The following is an 18947-nucleotide window of genomic DNA, read 5'->3' on the forward strand; positions in this document are numbered from 1 at the left end:
AAGGGTAGGGCTTGGTTTTGTCGATCCTAGGCTAAGATGAGGCTAGGCTTAATCGTCGGTCCTAGGCTAGGGCTTGGTTTTGTCGATCCTAGGCTAAGATGAGGCTAGGCTCAATCGTCGGTCCTTGGCTAGAGCTAGGGCTTAGTTTTGTTGGTCCTAGGCTAAGATGAGGCTAGGCTTAATCGTCGGTCCTAGGCTAGAGTTTTGTTTTGTCGGCCCTAGACTAAGATGAGGCTAGGGGATGTCAGTCCTAGATTAAGTGTTAAGTTTACCGGTCTTAGGTTAAGTGTCAAGGTTAGTTTTACCGGTCTAGGTCAAGTGGCAAGGTCGGTCCTAAGTTAATTTGGTCTAGGTTTAGTTTGACCAGTCCTAAGCCAATTCTACCGGTCCTAGGCAAATTCCACTGGTCATAGGAGAATTCGGTCGGTCCTGAGTGAATATTGTCGGTCCTCAGTCCTAAGTAGATTTCCTCGATCGAGCTCTGCGGTCCTGTGAAAGTTTCCTCGGTCGGGCGGCACGGTCCTAGGTCAGTTTCCTGGTCCTAAGGCAAAATCTTAGGACCGAGTGTTCTTATTTTGGTCCAAAACTCCAAAAGCCTATAATTTTTGATTGGGATATCGAAATCACAATCCGTAAGCTACGGTAGGTTCATATGATCATGAAGAACAAAAGCCCTAAAATAAATCACGATTTTGAAGATTTTAAGAGAATCAATTTCAAATAACCAATTCTAGGTCAAATTTTGAGATATTTTAAATTAGGCCATTTCAAGGCCTGATTTTTGTTCCATTAACTTTGATATATAGTTAATTCATACCAAAACAAGAACATCATTAAATCATTAAAATAGTTTTTGAAGATTGAATCAAAATTCAACTTTTTTCAAAAACCAAATTTGATCAAAAGGGTGAAACAGTCACATGGGATTCATCCCTACATGTTAACAAACATGTATAGCTACTAATTGAATCAACAAATCCAACTTAGAAGCAAGAACACGAAATTTCAAAATTTTTTTTTTAAACCTTTTTTAAAATTTCATTTTGATCAAACATGATCAAAACATGATTACAGTTACTTAGAAATCCTCCAAACATGTTTATAAACATGTATTACAACTAATTGAATCAACAAAATCAGATTAAAAGCAAGAACACATAATTTTAAAAATCCAAAATTTCAAACTTCTTTTCTCTAATTTCAATTTGATCAAACATGATCAAAATTTGATTACAGTTGTTTGAAAATTATTCAAACATGTATACAAACATGTATAGCGACTATCTGGATCAACAAATCCAATTTTAAACTAAGAACATAAACATTTTTAAAAAATTAGTTTTTCAAAACAAAATTTCCAAAATTTTGTTCTAGGTTGAATTGATCGACTCTTTCTAGCTATAAAGCTCATACATGATTCATATAACAAAGAAATTACACAATCAAGCATAAGAACACGATCAAACTGATCAAACAATAAAATTTGAAGAAAAAATTCAAAATTTTCAATTACAAATCAAAATTTAAGGCTTTTGGAATCATACTAACAACTGAAAAACATTCCTGGGTAGTGTTGGAAGCAATCCAAAAGCCTAGATCGAAGCTTGGATCACTGGAGAAAGTTTTGAAAAAAATTGTTCTTCGCCGGAATCTGCAAATCTTCAATCAGGTTGAATTGATGTGTAATTTGTGAAAATTGTTTGATGATCTAGTATTAGGAGGGTAGGGGGTATTTATAGTAGGGGAAGGTCGGTCGAGGAGGGTTAATTTGAGACGAAATTAACCTCCAGCGAGCTTATCTTTAAATTTTATCCGATAGCTGACAGCCTTATCTACAACGGGATAAAGCCAGAGAATAAGGGGGAAACGTAAGTGTTGACGATAGGAACGTGTAGGCGAAGAAATTAGCGGATTTGATCACCTGTGGCCGAAGCTAAAGCTTCTAAAAAATGGTTGGACGTCGGCGAGTTCGCGATTCTAGCAAAGAAGACGAGCCAAACGACGTCGTTTCGGCTAACGACGTCGCGCGTTCTGTTGGCGGTCAACGGTTTGACTAACGGGGTTAGTCAAGCTCGTTAGTTGATTCAGTGTGGGAGCGTCTGGGCTGTCAGATGAGATTTGAGCGCTTATCTGATGGTCCAGGATTATCATATTTTTATTTTTATTTAAAAGTTATTAAAAATTGAATTTAATTCCTTTAAAATCTATTCTTTTGTCAAAAATTAAAAAAAAAATATTTTAATAATCATAATAACAATTATGATAATATTTTATTTGTTGAGGTGGAATTTTTGAGAATTTTGAGATATTTTATTTAATTATTTTAAATCATGAATTAAATATAAATTATAATTAAATATTTTTAACCCTATTCTTAATCTAATTTGGGTAAAATATATATAAATATTTTATTCTTAAATTAATTTTAATATTTTGAAAAGTTTTCTTAATAAAGGCTTAATTATCACAATAATTAAATTTTAATTACATTTTAATTCTTTTTAAAGTTATTTTAAATATAAAAATTCAAAACATTATTTTAATATTATTAAACATAATAATATTATTTTAAAAATTGGTAAGTCAAATTTTTATATTTACACCTTATTCATTACTAATCAAAATATATTGAATTTTTTTAATAAAATTAAAAAATATTAAAGAATAGTGAAAATAAATAAAAGAACTGAAAAAGTAATAAAAAAATATCAGATTGAAAATAAGATACTACATAAATACTTTAATTATTCCTTATAATTTTTTTATCCATAAATGTGATATAATTATTGAATTTTTGAAATAAACATATATTGTTTAAAATTATTCCATAAAAAATAAATTAGTATACTTATATAATTAAAGTAATACTTTTAAAAAATAAAATATTTAAGTATTTTTGTGAATGATTTTAGAAATAAGTGATTCATATTATAGAAATAAATTATTATTATTTTTGAAAAATAATTATAAAAGTTAAAATCTATCTTTTTTTTTGTAAAGATAATTATAAATATTTGAATATACTTATTAGCATTATTAATAATTCATGTGGATTAGATCAAACAAACATTTGTTTTTTAAAATCTATATATTTTTTTGAAACATATTTTCAATGTAAAATGTAATTCAATATTTAAACCCAAAAAAACTCACAATTTTTTATTATAAAAAAATGGTTGATATTGGGTTATATTTTTACTAAAATTTTAACTAATTATATATTTTCAAGCATTCAATTACTCAATTTATTAACTAAAATATTAAAATATTTTATTTTTATAAAATTTAAATTTTAAATACTAAAAATTATTATTATAGTTCAACTAATTAAAAATCAAACAACTTACTTTTATATAAAAAAAAAACAATTGTATAAAAATTCAAAAATCTTAAATAACCCAACATCAAACAAAACTCTTATATTAATAACTTTAATAATTTTAAAAGAGATTGCAATTAAAAAATAACAACTTCAAAAAATGCTCTATTTTATTGATAAATATTTATTTTATTAAATTATATTCATTATTAATCAAAATAAACTATTCCTTTATAATATTTAAAAATATTAGAGAATAGTGAAAATAACATGATAAAATAAAAGAACTTAAAAATATAATAAAAAATTGAGTAAATGAAATTAAAATATTATGGTACTATTTATTTCTAATTATGGTGATATAATATTACTTTATAATAAAGACTTTATATAGAAGTGATTCATATGACAAAAATAATTTATTTGATTTTTTTTTTAAATGGACATAAAACTTTAAATCTATTATTTATATTTTTGGAAAAATAATTATATTGTAATCTACTCTTGCGGTGAAATCTACTTTATCATTATTAATAATTTCTATTGATTAAATAAAAAATCCTATTTTTTTTGGAAAGAAATTGAAATACTCAACGGTTCACTTTCAATTCAAAAAAAAAAAATCAACATTAAAATAGCATAAAAGGGTCAGATAAATCACAAATCTGTTTACTATTCCGAATTCATAATCTCACCCATGTCGGACCTATTCAATAACCTAGCCGCCGAATCCAGAATCCCACCCATGTCGGACCTCTTCAACAATGCAACTTTGACTAATGATGAACTCCTATCGCCAAACCGCGATATCTCTAAGCCCCAAGAGCGTCCGACGCCAATTTCTGTAAATGGAATGACGCCCAAACGCCCTACCAAAATCCCCTCTGTCCCGGAGAGGCCGGATTGGCTGCCGGAAGGATGGAGATTTGAGCATAAAGTCAGGACTTCCGGCGTTTCGGCAGGATTGTATGATAGGGTAATTAATTAGCTTAGATTCTGTAATTAATTAATTTGATAGATTCTTGATTACAACCAGCTGAGATATCAGATTGAAATGTTATTGATAATTAACTTGGATAATCAAAAACTTATAACTAATGAGTTTTGAGTTTTGTTGCAGTACTACATTGAGCCCATTTCAAAGCATCGTTTCAGGTCGAAGAAGGAAGTTGAATATTTCCTTGAGACAGGGGCGCTCAAACGCCCAGCTTCTAATGCTGTTGTTGATGCTGATGATAATGATGATAATGTAAGCTAGAACATGTTAATTACTTAATAATGTTTCTGATTTTTAATATTTGATTTGATTTGATTGATTCATAGGAAGAAGGAGAACAAGTTGGATGGGATTTTGATCCTAAATGCGTTCCTGAACATGTTAGATGGACACTTGCTGATTCTTCAACTGACCGTTGGGATGCATTTATCGGTGTTGTCATGGTCAATCAACCAACAACTAAGATTTGGAAAGATCGTGTTACCCAGAAAAACAAATAGTTTTTATTTTGTACTATGCAAAGGAAGACCACCTCTTTGAAATCATTAGATGGAAACTGTTGCAATTTAAAAGAGATTATCTACATTTCATAATGGATCTTATTCATTTTATTAAATCAAATTGTTTTTCAATTTTTTATTTGATTTGAGTAGCATTAAAAATTGTTCAAATTATAATGGATTCATTGTTGCTTATTTGGTAAATATAGATGGTATTAGTAAACCTAAATATAAACCTTGACATTTTTTCGAAGATAAAATTATTCAAATAAAGGGCCGAAGCATAGTTACGACAAACGAAACGACAAAATCGTAACTATTATTCTAATCAAAATGTACATAATGATATAATTTACGACAAAATTGTAACCATTATTCTAATCAAAATGTACATAATGATCGGAATTATTCTAGTCATTTTTTTCATGCTTTTTCCGTGGTCTGGATTAGTTAATCATCCCTTCCCAACAAAAATGAATAACATAAATCTTTGGGATCATGTTAAATTACTCAACAAATAATAAATAAACTCGAATTTAAAAAAATAAAAGAAAATAGAATCCCTCTTAAATCCCATCCCTAACCAACATTTAGGAAATCACAAAAAGATAATGTCAATCTAATGAAATTTATTTAATCTTTGATCATAATTCATGTTCATTCTCCACTTAAATTAAACTTCTTAAATTTATGTACTAAAGAAAATTAATATAGAATCCCTCATTTAAATTCACACAATCCCTAGATAACATTTAAGAAATCACACAAAGATATTTGTAATATTAGAAAATTTATGCAAACTTAAGTTAGGCGGCAATTGCATATGCCCATTCTTAATGCCTCAAATTTTTTTAAAATTAAAAAAATATAATATTATTAATTATTTAATTAATAAATATTTTTTTTTATCAATTATATTAATATTTTTTTATATATTATAAAAAAAATTATATAGTGATATTATAATTATATATTTAATTTATGTTTATACTTTAAGAGTAATGATCTTAAGAAACAAAAAAAAATTGAAGTAAATAATGTGGGATACTCTCTCCTCTCCATTAATAATTTATATTTTTTTTTCTTCATTAATAATTTATCTCTCTTTACATATTAATTTATAAATATATATAATTTTGTTAGTTAACTTATTTATTTATATATTTTTGAAAATAATAGGAAAAATAAATAAATTTAATAATAAAAATTATATTTTAGAGTAATAAAAGTAATAATGAATAAATCTAATAAAACATTATTATGTTTTGAAAAAGGAGATTGAAAATAAATATATATTTCATTTAATTTAATTACACTCTCTTATTAACCAATTATTTATTTAACGACAATTTTAAAATGTATACAATAACATTATATAGATGAATTAAAAAGTTGATATTTTGATATTTGAAATATTAGAGTTAGAATTAAGTATCAATTTAAAAAAAATATGGTCCACAATTCTTATTTTTTTTTTGCAAGAGCCTCTAATTCTCGGGTTATGAGTAGCCTTTCTAAATTGCTAAATCAAAACAAAACAAGACAAATTTGAAATGTGATAAATATGATAGGGACATGTATATAAGGGTTCGGGTTAGGCTGAACTCCATTCCGAAAAATAATTATTTTTTTTACGGTAAAAATGTAATATTACCCCTTAATTTCTTAATTTTTTTTTAATTTAATTCATTTTTTTTGTTTATCTAATTCTTAATTTTTTTTTGCAAAACTTATCTTTATCAACGATATTATCCATAATTTTCTTGTTATTTTTTCAAGTTCACCTAAAATTTTTTAGGCTTCAAGGTAGATATTGGGAGAGAAATGAGACCTCAAGGATTCAAAGTGAAGAGAATGAGAGATAAAGGAGTCATCGTCCAACTAGAACCCTTAGAGTTTCAAGCAAGAAAATAAGACCAACGTAGAATAAATAGTCGAATCGTGTTACCATAACTTTTAGGCTTTCAAAACGGAAAGATAAAAAAAGAGGAAAAATAGTCAATTTCCCGAACCCAACGGTAACAAGGAAATAATTGAGGTAAAATGGAGTTTATGCTTTATGATATAACTCTTAGATTTACTATTTAAAAAAGTGTGGAAACCTATTATATACCCACATATTTATGTGGACCTTCTAAATGCATCACCAAGAAATAATGAGCCTATTCAGAGCATGAAAAATCCCATATATAAATGCATTCTTAATGAGATTGTATACGGTATATCTAAAGGGCCAAACACATAAATGGTTAAAGTGGTTCCTTTGCTTTCATTCAATCAAGAAACACTATAATCCTACTTAAAATAGGAGAATTTTCTTTAATAAAAATATGATATAAAATTTAAATTTATAAAAACAATATAAATGATGTGATAAATAATATAGTTTTTTTTCTTCTAGAAAAATAACCCAAAATAAAAAAAAATGTGGTTCACCATCTCTCTTTGAAAACACATATTTGTGTATAGAAAATCAATCAAATATTAAAACATTAATTAATGTATTTGGAAATTCCAAAATGACAATAAGCTAGCACTCCATCCGATTATATTAACTTTCATGATAAAAACTCATATAATGTCAATATAATAGCATGGTGAAGATCTGTAATAGTCGTTTAAAATGGTTGAAAGTTCCTACTTTATTTCAACTAAATTTATAATAAAAAAAAACATTTTAATAATTTATCTTAAAATATTATAAATTAACTCATTTTTTTATCAAACAATATTTTAAAAAAATAGTCCCCCAAAACAAGTTAAAACGAGTTTTGAATGTACATTGAATATGTGTTATTGTCAAAAGACTGTAATATTTCCAACGGTTATTATTTCACAGAATTAATATTATAACTACGGTAATGTCACTGTCGCTATAGAATCAACACTTAATTTTCACAATATTATGTCATGCAGTTTTCCTTTAATAACAGTGAATTTTTAATAGGGACGGTAAAGAGCTTCCTTTACTAATAATAATAATAAATCTTTGTAGTTTATACCTTACATAATCATAAAATTTATACCTTCTATATTTTTCATCAAAAAGATTATGTGGATGTCTATTATAAAGTAAAAGTTGTAAGAAGTTATAAACTATAAAAATATTATGGTCATTACAAATTGATGAACATATTGTCATGGAAAGGCCTATAAAGATTGTGATATTACAACATAGTATTTGTTTTTGTGGATGCACACATTCTAGGAGAGGAGAGGTTGAAGACCATAATCATAATGATGACATGACAGCCTCCAAATCATGACGATCTCGTAGTTCTTGGTCGGTGAAAATGCGTGCTACTTGGGAAACTTGAGAGAGGATTACCTTCATTTTCTACGGAATTGTGTGCAAAAGGATGATGATACTCTTTATTGTGCTGAGACCAATGGTGATGAATGATGATGTTCTTGATAGTTGATACCCATTGTAGACGGGAAAGATCATTTCTTCGTGTGGTGATAGGATCATAGTTACCACGTTGATTGAGGCCATTGTTAAGGCCTCTCAAACGACCTTCAATGAGGAGGTTGCACCAAAGTCAACATACAAAGTACCCACCCGCTACAAAGGAGGAACTTGAGGAATTGATCAATCCTAAGAAGAATGAATGGGTCATTTTCTGAATACAAAATCTGAAAAATTATAAAGAAAATACCAAAAAATGAGAAAATAAACAAAATCACAATGTACAAATTTATCTTCTATTATGAGTAGTTTTAAATTGTCATTCTTTTTTTTTTTTAAATTTTTTGTTGTTGTTGTACTCATTTATTCTATTGTCAATTATTTTTATATTATTTTTTAATAAATATATTTTTATAGTCTTAAAATAGTATTTTACCTTTCAAACAAAGAGTATAAAATTTTAAAAATTGTTTTTTATCACTTTAACTAAAATAACTAAAATAATGACAGTAACTTCTAATTTTTGTTATATATTTTTACTATTAAAAAAAAATTAATGCTGACAATATTATTTAACAAGAATTTAATAATATTATTAAAATTGTTTAAAAAATCATATTAAATTTTATTTTTTTAACAATGAAAATAAAGGATAAATTCGAAAAATAGTAAGAAACCGAAAGCAAAATCCAATCAAAGAGATGCGCGTGGATGCATATGTGTGACAACGGGAGTGTCTTAAAATTCATCGTTCTAGTTATGCAACACGTAGCTGATTGCATGTGATTCTTCACTCTCAGAGTGATGACTCTTCGATTACAGTGTCGGATCAAGTAGAGAGAGGTTTATCGGTGAAGAGGTGAGGTGACTTATAATATATATATACCCTTTGCCCGTCATTAACATAGAAAACACAAATAGGAAGATAAAGATGAGAGGTATAGAATAAAGGAAACAACTCTAGCTGGTGAGTGAGATTCATTTCAATGATTCTTTTGTTGATTCTTTTCTTAATTTCATATGCAGTTTGAAGTTTCTTACCCCTAAAGAAAAGGTAAGATAATTGTGTTTTCTATTATTCGTTTCTTTACACACACACACAACACACCGACCGCGGAGAAAGGCAGAAAAACTTGCTATGGAGGAAACGTTTAGGAAGGAGTTTGATCATATGACGACCAAGTACCCGGGATTTAGGTTTTCACCTACTGATGTGGAATTGATCTCTTTTTACCTTAAGAACAAGCAAGAGGACTTGAATGATGCAGCTTCGGTCATTCCAGTGGTTGAGATTAATAATTTTGAGCCTTGGGATTTGCCAGGTGATTAATAACATGCTCTTTTTCTTTCTTTTTATTCAATAACTTATTTATGTTTGAAATTTTACAACTTCGATTGCTTTAATTGAATATGAAATTGAAATTTTATTCATTGTCTTATGTTCTAAGCAGATGGTAATTAATATTGTATGGAACCAATACCTTAAAGTGTAATTGCTAATAAATTTAGTATATATTTACTCTCTGTTTTTGTGATGCATTCCACATAGATGCATAATTTGATCAGTTTTCCTTTATATGTTCCTAGCTAAATGTCCAATATACTCGGAGTGTGAATGGTACTATTTTACTTCTCGTGGGAGGAAGTATCCCAATGGGTCTCAAAGTAAGAGGGCAACTGAATGCGGTTATTGGAAGGCAACTGGTAGAGAACGGAATGTGAATTCGGGGAACACTCTTGTTGGTACAAAGAGGACACTGGTTTTTCACATTGGTCGTGCCCCAAACGGGGTGAGGACTGATTGGATCATGCATGAATATTGTGTGATCGGCCAATCACAGGTGAATTGTTGATTAACTGATAATAATTGTCAAGTTCTTTTAGTGACATCTCCTTTTTGTTCAGGTACAAGACTCATTGGTTCTTTGTCGTCTGCGAAAGAACAATTATGTTAGCATATTTGATGGTGAGCTGCACCTTGAGCATGAAGCGGAAATTAATGAACAATCTGGCAGTGGCGAAGGAATGAAGGTTGATTATCCAAAACATAACACTAGCAACACCTCAGTTGATCAACAAAATGATTCGGAATTACCCTCTGCTAAGAAATTTGCAGCTGGACCAAGCTCTCAGAAGGTAAAGGTTAACAATTTCACTTACCCATTGTTATCTTATTTGATACTAGATTAGGTATAAGCAATACAATTAGAAGATATTATAAATATGAAGGTTTATTTTGCTTCTTTGAATAATAACTCATTGTAGATACTACTCTAGACTCAACTAATAGAAAACTTTGGCCTAATCTAAATAACCCTTATTCTATCAACAATCTCATTAATCAAATCATTTAAATAATAAACTAAAATAGTTTACTTCAATTTTCATAACATTTTAAATTATTAAATAATCCATTTGTCAGTCTTTTTACTTCATAATAGTTTCTTAAAAAAATGTTAATTAGATGAGTTTGGTGCATCATATTCTAGAATTCAAGCATTCACATTTGGTTTTGCTTCATCACCCACTTTATAATAAGCTAATATATTCTTTTAATGGCCAGATTGATGAGGATGATGAGGAAGATTTATATGCCGAAATACTTAAAGACAATCTCATTGACCTCGATGATGCATTACTTCCTCTGTATCCAAGCAACTTCTTGTTGTCCACATATCCACCCGAGCATCGAAGAACTGCGCAAATACCCATTGAAACTTTCCAGCCGAACACACAAACTGCACAAATACCCACCTTACTGTCGAACACACCACCAGTACAAACTGTAGCAAATCAAAGAGTAAGGATTAACTCAGTAAAAGGACAATCAAGTGCTCAGTCAAGAGGGAAGACATCTGTGACCATCTTCCCAAAACAGAAACAGATCCATGGGAAAAAATTCCCATCTTGCATCGTTAACCTGTTTCAAGACAAAAATATCCGCTTCCGTTATGCATATATATGTGCTGTGTTTATACTGGGTTTGTTGCTTCTGCTTTGGCTCGTGGACATGTTTATGGTTTGAAGAAGGTAGACTTTCTTGGTAAACTATGGTAGATGGACATTAGTGGTCGAATTTTCAAAAGCATGTTTTCTTTTTGTTTTTGTGTTTGTGTTAGTGTTGTTGGAGACACATGTTGTTGCTACCTTTGGTTTGTATGTTTTTAATATCAGAAAAAGGAGCCCCTCTAGTAGTCATGTTTGTCTAAAAGGATTATGTATTATTCTTCTATATGATCATGGCTTATGAAGGGTGGTTTATCTTTAATATAAATTTCACCTTTTCTTGTCGGACCACAATGTATTCGGTTGTAAATTTAAATCATGTTAATAGTATGGCATTTTAAATTAAACAACAAGACAAAATTAATAATTAAAAAATTATCGCAATCAAATGTTAAACGTGTTAGTGAGAATATTAAAAAACTTAATTAAAAATAAATATATAACTCAACTGAAATAATTTGTGTACACTGAAATTTTAGTTGATGATGATAAATGCATACTCCAATAAAATGGTGATGGTCTGATCACCTCTCATATATTGTTTGCATTGTAAAGTTTAATGTGTCGTTGCTAAAATGTGAATTGAACCTCTAGATTTGAGAGTACGAGACAATAAGACTATATTCTTATATTTTCGAATAATTTGGTTATAAATTGACAAATTCAGCTTTTAGAATCTCATTATCTTTTTTAAAGATTTTCATACACATTAATTTTATTAGTTTTATTTATTTGTTTGATTCTCTCTTTTGTTGTTATGTTTTTATTGTTAAGTTTAAACGACTATTTACTTTGTAATAAAATTGCATGAAATGAAACATACAAATTGATTCCACTATTATTAATGTGGAAAAATAATCAATAAGGCTATTCCATTTTAACAAAAAGGCCCACACCCAAGTTCCATAGGTTTTAGTGAGCTATATAGACGAATTTTCTACTAAGGAAGGTCCTTATGACTGGTTGGAGGGATTCGAACTCGACACTGTGGTTCATAACCATGTGCTCTACTACTTAGGCCCTGCCCGTCCCCACTAAATCTGTTATCGGGAGGACCTAAGAAAAAAAAATTCTTAGTCATTTTGGGTTAAGAATATGCAGTGCATTTATGTCTATAAGAATTGTGTGTTTGAAGGTTTGAAGTGGGAGGAAAAGTGAATCAATCTCATTCATATGTTTAAACATTATTATCCTGATATATAATTGTTTTAAATTTACAACTAATTTATATAAAATTTAATTTTTTTTTTATTGTGGAGGACATTTTAACACTTAAACAATTTAAAATGGTTAATTTATATTATAATTTTATGTATGAATATATAAATTATTTGACTAATCATTCAAAATAAACTATTTAATTCACTTTTAAAAAAAAAAAAAAATCATCGTCTTATAATACTATTGTAATCCTCATAAATAAGTTCCCCTTTCAATGTGTTATATTTAAAATCATAATTACATTATTTTAATACTTTTTTGGATTTAATTTGGATAAAATAAATATAACATTTTAATCTCAAATTATTTTTAGATTTTTATTTTATTTTTCTAATTAGGGTCTAATTATTAAAATAATTAATTATAATTTAATTTTTAATCTCTTTTTAATTTATTTTGAATTTAAAATTCAAATATTATTTTATTATTAATAATATTATTTATAAAATAAGATAAGTGAAATTTCCTAATGCTAATTCTTATATATATCATTTTAATCCGATATTTTTTAATTATACATTTTAAGTTTTAAAAACATATTAACCCGGAAACCAACCATCTCACCAACAAAAAGTTTTCGAGTATTAATCATTACAAGAATATTATTATGTTGCCGACACCCAGTCTCACTTTAGTAAACCAAATATTCCTATTTTCGAGGGAAATTGGACTAAATGACCCTAAAGACAGGGGTATTTGCGTCCGTGGTCACTGATAATTAAATTTGATCTGGTGACCACTTTATTTTTTTTGGACGAAATTACCCTTTTCGCGTAACGCGAAGTGGCTTTGCGAAACGCGAAGTGAATTAGGTTAATATAAATACTTAAAATTTCCATTTCCTTCATTTTGCTTCTCTCTCTTTCTCTCTCTTCTCTCTCTTCTCTCTCTCTCTGTTCTTGTTCGTCGGCCGGCGACGGTGACGGCGAAAACTTTGGCGACGAGGACTACGATTATGCCCCATGAATCTACAAAGATAAGAAAACCTTAACCTGAATCGATGTTTATAATACAGATTTATGTTCTTATTTCAATACCTTCATTTCAAACCCTAACTCTAACTCAAATCGATTTATGTTCATGTTTCCAGCATCTCCATCTGAAAACCTTAAATCAATTAAATCTGTTCATATTGGTTCATACTGGTTCATATTGATTCATTTTTTTGTTCATCTTATTGTTCTTATGTCGATGATGATATTTGCAGATCATATGGGTTCTGTTTCGCGAAGTGCTTCTCGTTACGCGAAGTACTTCTCGTTACGCAAAGGGCTTCTCGTTACGCGAAGGGCTTCTCGTTTCGCGAAGGGTTTCTCGTTTCGCGAAGGGCATACTACATAAGCACTACGAATACTAAAGGGTTGATCGTCATGCAAACCGGTAATACTACATACACCCTTGGTGCTTTCATTTGAATTCTTAGTTTTAAATTGTTAAACAAACAAAAGAATTGGAATTGTACCTCTCCCAAACACAGTTAGTGTTTTTTAATCTGAATTTCAGTTTGTGCATTTTGATATGAATGCTTCTAATGTTCACCCCCATCATGTGTAGGGAAAAATCCCGTGAAAAGGGAAGAAATAGAGAGGGTGATAGGGAGAAATCTCGTGAGCGATCTTATGAGAAGCCAAAAGATCGTGAGGAACCGGAGGATGAAGTGGAGGGATTGTATGAACATGAATGTCGTCGACGAGGACAAAGAAAATCAGACAATCATAATAATGGGCGTGGTGGTGCGCAATATGAACAACTAGAACAAATTGACGAGGACAAAGAAAATATTAGGTGAATGATTAGGTGAATGAGAACAATTTTTCATTTCCATAATAGACTACCACCAATATCCAAAGAAAAGATATATCTTATTTGTTCAAATAATAACTAGACTAGTCCTCCATTTTTTGTTTTTTTATAGCTTTATATATGATAACTCTCTAGTCTAGTTTGAAACTTCTTGGTGAGTATGAATGATAAAAACATTACATTTTGGTGAGTTTTGTCTTAAATTTCTATCCCAAATGTAAATAACAAAAATATGTTTATCATTTGATTTCTTTAGGTGACAGGATGAAAGTACAATATTACATTAATAATTAGAAAAACGTTATATATATCTGATTAAAAAAATAAAACAGACAAAAGAAATGAAGCCTCATTTTAATTAGAGAATTTGAGTAAATGAAGCTTATTTTAATGTCCATTAGGATTAAGTTTAATAATGCAAATTGGATTAAAGTCCCTTAATATGAAAGGGAAGTTTATCCAAGTCCAATCTCAATTTCTCTATGTCTCCCCCTTTTCAAAATGCAATTCTATAAATAAACCCTTTAACATATAATTATAGAACACCTAAATGAAAACAACTCAATTGTATTGACTATTGAGAAAATCCTTCATCTATAACGTCGACACTTAGCCGGTTTCCGTCTTGCTGTAAGTACTTCTTCACTGAATCCAGACCCATATGACGAAACATAAAGCCCTTCGCGAAACGAGAAACCCTTCGCGAAACGAGAAGCCCTTCGCGTAACGAGAAGCCCTTCGCGTAACGAGAAGCCCTTCGCGTAACGAGAAGCCCTTCGCGTAACGAGAAGTACTTCGCGTAACGAGAAGCACTTCGCGAAACAGAACCCATATGATCTGCAAATATCATCATCGACATAAGAACAATAAGATGAACAAAAAATGAATCAATATGAATCAATATGAACCAGTATGAACCAATATGAACAGATTTAATTAATTTAAGGTTTTCAGATGGAGATGCTGGAAACATGAACATAAATTGATTTGGGTTAGAGTTAGGGTTTGAAATGAAGGTATTGAAATAAGAACATAAATCTGTATTATAAACATCGATTCAGGTTAAGGTTTTCTTATCTTTGTAGATTCATGGAGCATAATCGTAGTCCTCGTCGCCAAAGTTTTCGCCGTCGCCGTCGCCAAAGTTTTCGCCGTCGCCGGCCGACGAACAAGAACAGAGAGAGAAGAGAGAGAAGAGAGAGAAAGGGAGAGAAGCAAAATGAAGGAAATGAAAATTTTAAGTATTTATATTAACCTAATTCACTTCGCGTTTCGCGAAGCCACTTCGCGTTACGCGAAAAGGGTAATTTCGTCCAAAAAAAATAAAGTGGTCACCAGATCAAATTTAATTATCAGTGACCACGGACGCAAATACCCCTATCTTTAGGGTCATTTAGTCCAATTTCCCATTTTCGAACTGTTTTTCTCTATTTGTTTATAATATATTTTAGGATAGTTTGATTGAGTTTTTCGCTTATATTAAAATAAAAATAAAACGTTCTTATTTCACATTTTATTCACTTCGGTAAAACAATTTATTTTCTTACATATTTCATCACATAATTTTTTCCAAATGAACCTCTAATCTCGTGACTTTATACTTTTACTTTGTCAATCAAATATTTGATTAATATTTAGCATCGTGACCTTACACTCACTTTGGTCAATCAAATATTTGATTCATATTTATTTAACCACTTTCAATTGATACCGGTCTATTATCCATCGGTAAACCACATCCCAATCAAAATTGGTTAAAGATTGTACTTGTTTTTGTTAGGGTGCAAGTTCGAAACATACATATAACATTATTAATTTTATTTTTAACCGTTTTAAGTTTATGAGTGGGTCAACTCACAATCCGACATAAGTATCCATTTACTCTCACATATATATTCAAATTAACACAGCTCTCGATCCGACAATCTAGACACTTTAAAAATTAAGCATCATTATATATATATATATATATATATATATATTAGTTAGTTAAAAAAATCAACTTATATTGTTAAAATGTCCCGTGTTCATCAAATTTGGTGTTGAATTTAAAATATAAAGTGTTTTTTAGCCTAGTTGGTTAAAGGGTTGTGCTTGTTTTGTTAGGTTTATAAGTTCGAAACATACTTATAGTATTTTTAATTTTATTTTTAACTGTTTTAAGTTTATGAGCGGGTCAACCCACAATCCGACCCAAATATCCATTTACTCTCACATATATATTCAAATTAACCACAGCTCTCGACCCGGCAATCCGTACATTTTAAAAATTAATAAACATTATATATATTTAGAATGATTTCTTTGCTAGGATGAATTTAATTATTAACTTTTAATTTTTTTATTATTATTATAAAATGATTACGTGTTCTCAATTATTATATTTTAAAATTCAAAGCTGACGATCTTATTCTCTTTCCAATAACATCTACCACCATAAATAATTTTGATTTAACATATAAAATTTATTGAGATTATATTTATTTATAAATAAAAAAAAACAAATAGTTTAAATATGATTAAGATTCTCTAAATAAAATATTAATTTTTATTTGTACAAAATATTAAAATATTATATATAATAAAAAAGTTACTTTGATAATTTGTAAATTAAACTATTTGAGTCGGTTGTAAAAAAACGATGAGCAAAATCCAATCATAGAGCTGTGGCTACAATGCATATGTGTGAAGCATTAAAATAGCTTATCCTGTCAATGCGACACGTTGCTTCTTGCATGTAATTTTCACTGTCATGGATGACGCCATTCTTCAAAGAGAAGTAATCATATTTGACTAATCATATATATATATATATATACAAGACACATTCTATGTCCTTAACATTAGAAAGCAAAAAGTGAAAGATAAAGAAGATAAGAGGTATGGAATAAAGTAAACTATCTTTTTAGGGTTTATCTTTCTTTTCTTTTTGCTGATTGATTCTCTTGTTAATTAATTTCATATGCAGTTGTTGTTATGGAGGAGGAGAAGATGAGCAAGTTGGAGTTTGATCATATGATGATTAAGATGTCATCTAGGTTCCCCGGGTTTAAGTTCTCTCCTGGGGATGAAGAATTGATCTCTTTCTACCTCAGGAAGAAGATAGTGGAAATGGATGAGTTAGTTTCCATCATTCCAGAGATTGAGATTAATAATTTTGAGCCTTGGGATTTGCCAGGTATATATATATATATATATTTAGTTAGTCTTTCATTGCTAGCTAATTATAATAAATTGTGTGATTTGATTGATTGATTCCCAGCTAAATGTTCAATATACTCTGAGAGTGAATGGTACTATTTCTCTCCTCGTGGGAGGAAGTATCCAAATGGGTCTCAAAGTAAGAGAGCAACTGAATCTGGTTACTGGAAGGCAACTGGTAAAGAACGCAATGTAAAGTCTGGATCCACTGTCATTGGTACAAAGAGAACACTGGTTTTTCACACTGGTCGTGCCCCAAACGGGGAGAGGACCGAGTGGATCATGCATGAATATGGTATGAAGGGCCAATCAAAGGTCAGTTCTTGATTAACTCAAGCTAGCTAGTTAGTCATAGTTAACAGCATCATCTTTTGGTTTAACTATATATAGGACTCGATGGTTATTTATCGCCTACGCAAGAACAGTGATTTCCGCATAACTGATGCTAGGCAAAATAATGATCAGCATTCTCCTGTTGAACCATCTGGTATTAATGGTGAAGGAATTAAGGTGGTTGATTACCCAAAAGATAGTTGTAGCAGCACCTATGCATCTTATTCAGTTGATCAACAAAATGATCCGGAACTAGAATCTGGTTAGTAAATTGGTGAATGATTTGGTTGTTTTCTCGAATTCAAGCATTCACAATTGATATATATTGTTATAATGAGCAGACTGATGAGGAGGAGGAGGACTTGTACCCTGATATACTGAAAGACGAGTTCATTGACCTGGATCTTCATATCTATGCAGCTTCTTGTTGTCCACATATGCACTTAGTCTCAAATAACACGTAGAAACTTTCCAGTTCATGGACACGCCCCGCCTGTACAAAGTGCAGCTAACCGTAGAGTAAGGAAGTGGTGACAATCTTCCCAAAAAAGTGCCATCTTGCATTCTTAACCTGTTTCAATCAAGACAACTATCTGTTGTTTCCGTAATGTTTATGCTTTGTTTGTTGCTTTGGCTTTCGTTGACATGAAGGTATCCTAGACTTTTTTTAAGGTAAACTATGGTAGTAGATGTACACTAAGTGGTTGGATTTTCAAAAGCATGTTTTCTTTATGTGTGTTTTGTTGGTGTTGTTGGAGGCACATGTTGCTGCTGTTACCTAAATTTGGTTAGATTAAGAAGTCATGTTTGTCTAAAAGGATTATGTATTATTCTTGTATGTGATCATGGCTTTTGAAGGTTTTGTTTATCATTAATATAAATTTCCCCCTTTCTTAGACCACAATTTCTTTTTTTTTATTATTATTATTGATTCTCAAATGTTTTTGTTTCAACTTATTTAGAGCTTTACATGTTAAAAATGCAAGTGAAAGAATGAGATAAAATGTTGATTTTTAGTTTATATGGCCATGAAGCTGATAATTTTTTAAACAACAAAATTCATGTCATTTTATTCAAATATTTTAATTAATAAATGATGAGAAAAAATAAAACTTAATTACAATAAATTATGAACTCTAATACGTATAGTGCATTAAA

General features: G+C 29.7%; 3 protein-coding genes across 4 annotated transcripts; all 3 read left to right on the forward strand.

Moving 5' to 3' along the window:
• The first annotated feature begins 4016 nt into the window (after nt 1–4016).
• Nucleotides 4017–4842, forward strand: LOC124925036 (methyl-CpG-binding domain-containing protein 5-like). Its single transcript, XM_047465012.1, has 3 exons — nt 4017–4295; nt 4440–4568; nt 4643–4842. The coding sequence occupies exons 1-3, from the start codon at nt 4017–4019 to the stop codon at nt 4814–4816; spliced, it is 582 nt and encodes a 193-aa protein (XP_047320968.1). The 3' UTR covers nt 4817–4842.
• A 4114-nt stretch (nt 4843–8956) lies between these two features.
• On the forward strand, nt 8957–11515 carry LOC124928007 (NAC domain-containing protein 60-like). 2 transcript variants are annotated; one of them, XM_047468525.1, is made up of 5 exons: nt 8957–9084; nt 9252–9547; nt 9813–10066; nt 10131–10361; nt 10789–11515. In XM_047468525.1, the coding sequence occupies exons 2-5, from the start codon at nt 9364–9366 to the stop codon at nt 11248–11250; spliced, it is 1131 nt and encodes a 376-aa protein (XP_047324481.1). In that variant the 5' UTR covers nt 8957–9084; nt 9252–9363; the 3' UTR covers nt 11251–11515. The 2 variants fall into 2 exon arrangements, with proteins under 2 accessions (XP_047324481.1, XP_047324480.1); XM_047468524.1 differs by lacking the exon at nt 8957–9084 and having other exon boundaries at nt 9161–9547.
• Nucleotides 11516–13646: 2131 nt separating this feature from the next.
• Nucleotides 13647–17783, forward strand: LOC124925037 (NAC domain-containing protein 89-like). The gene is made up of 4 exons (XM_047465013.1): nt 13647–13702; nt 14007–14185; nt 17224–17433; nt 17518–17783. The coding sequence occupies exons 1-4, from the start codon at nt 13647–13649 to the stop codon at nt 17781–17783; spliced, it is 711 nt and encodes a 236-aa protein (XP_047320969.1).
• Nucleotides 17784–18947: the final 1164 nt, after the last annotated feature.

This window comes from Impatiens glandulifera, chromosome 2 (genome assembly GCF_907164915.1).
Source record: "Impatiens glandulifera chromosome 2, dImpGla2.1, whole genome shotgun sequence".
Classification (NCBI taxonomy): domain Eukaryota; kingdom Viridiplantae; phylum Streptophyta; class Magnoliopsida; order Ericales; family Balsaminaceae; genus Impatiens; species Impatiens glandulifera.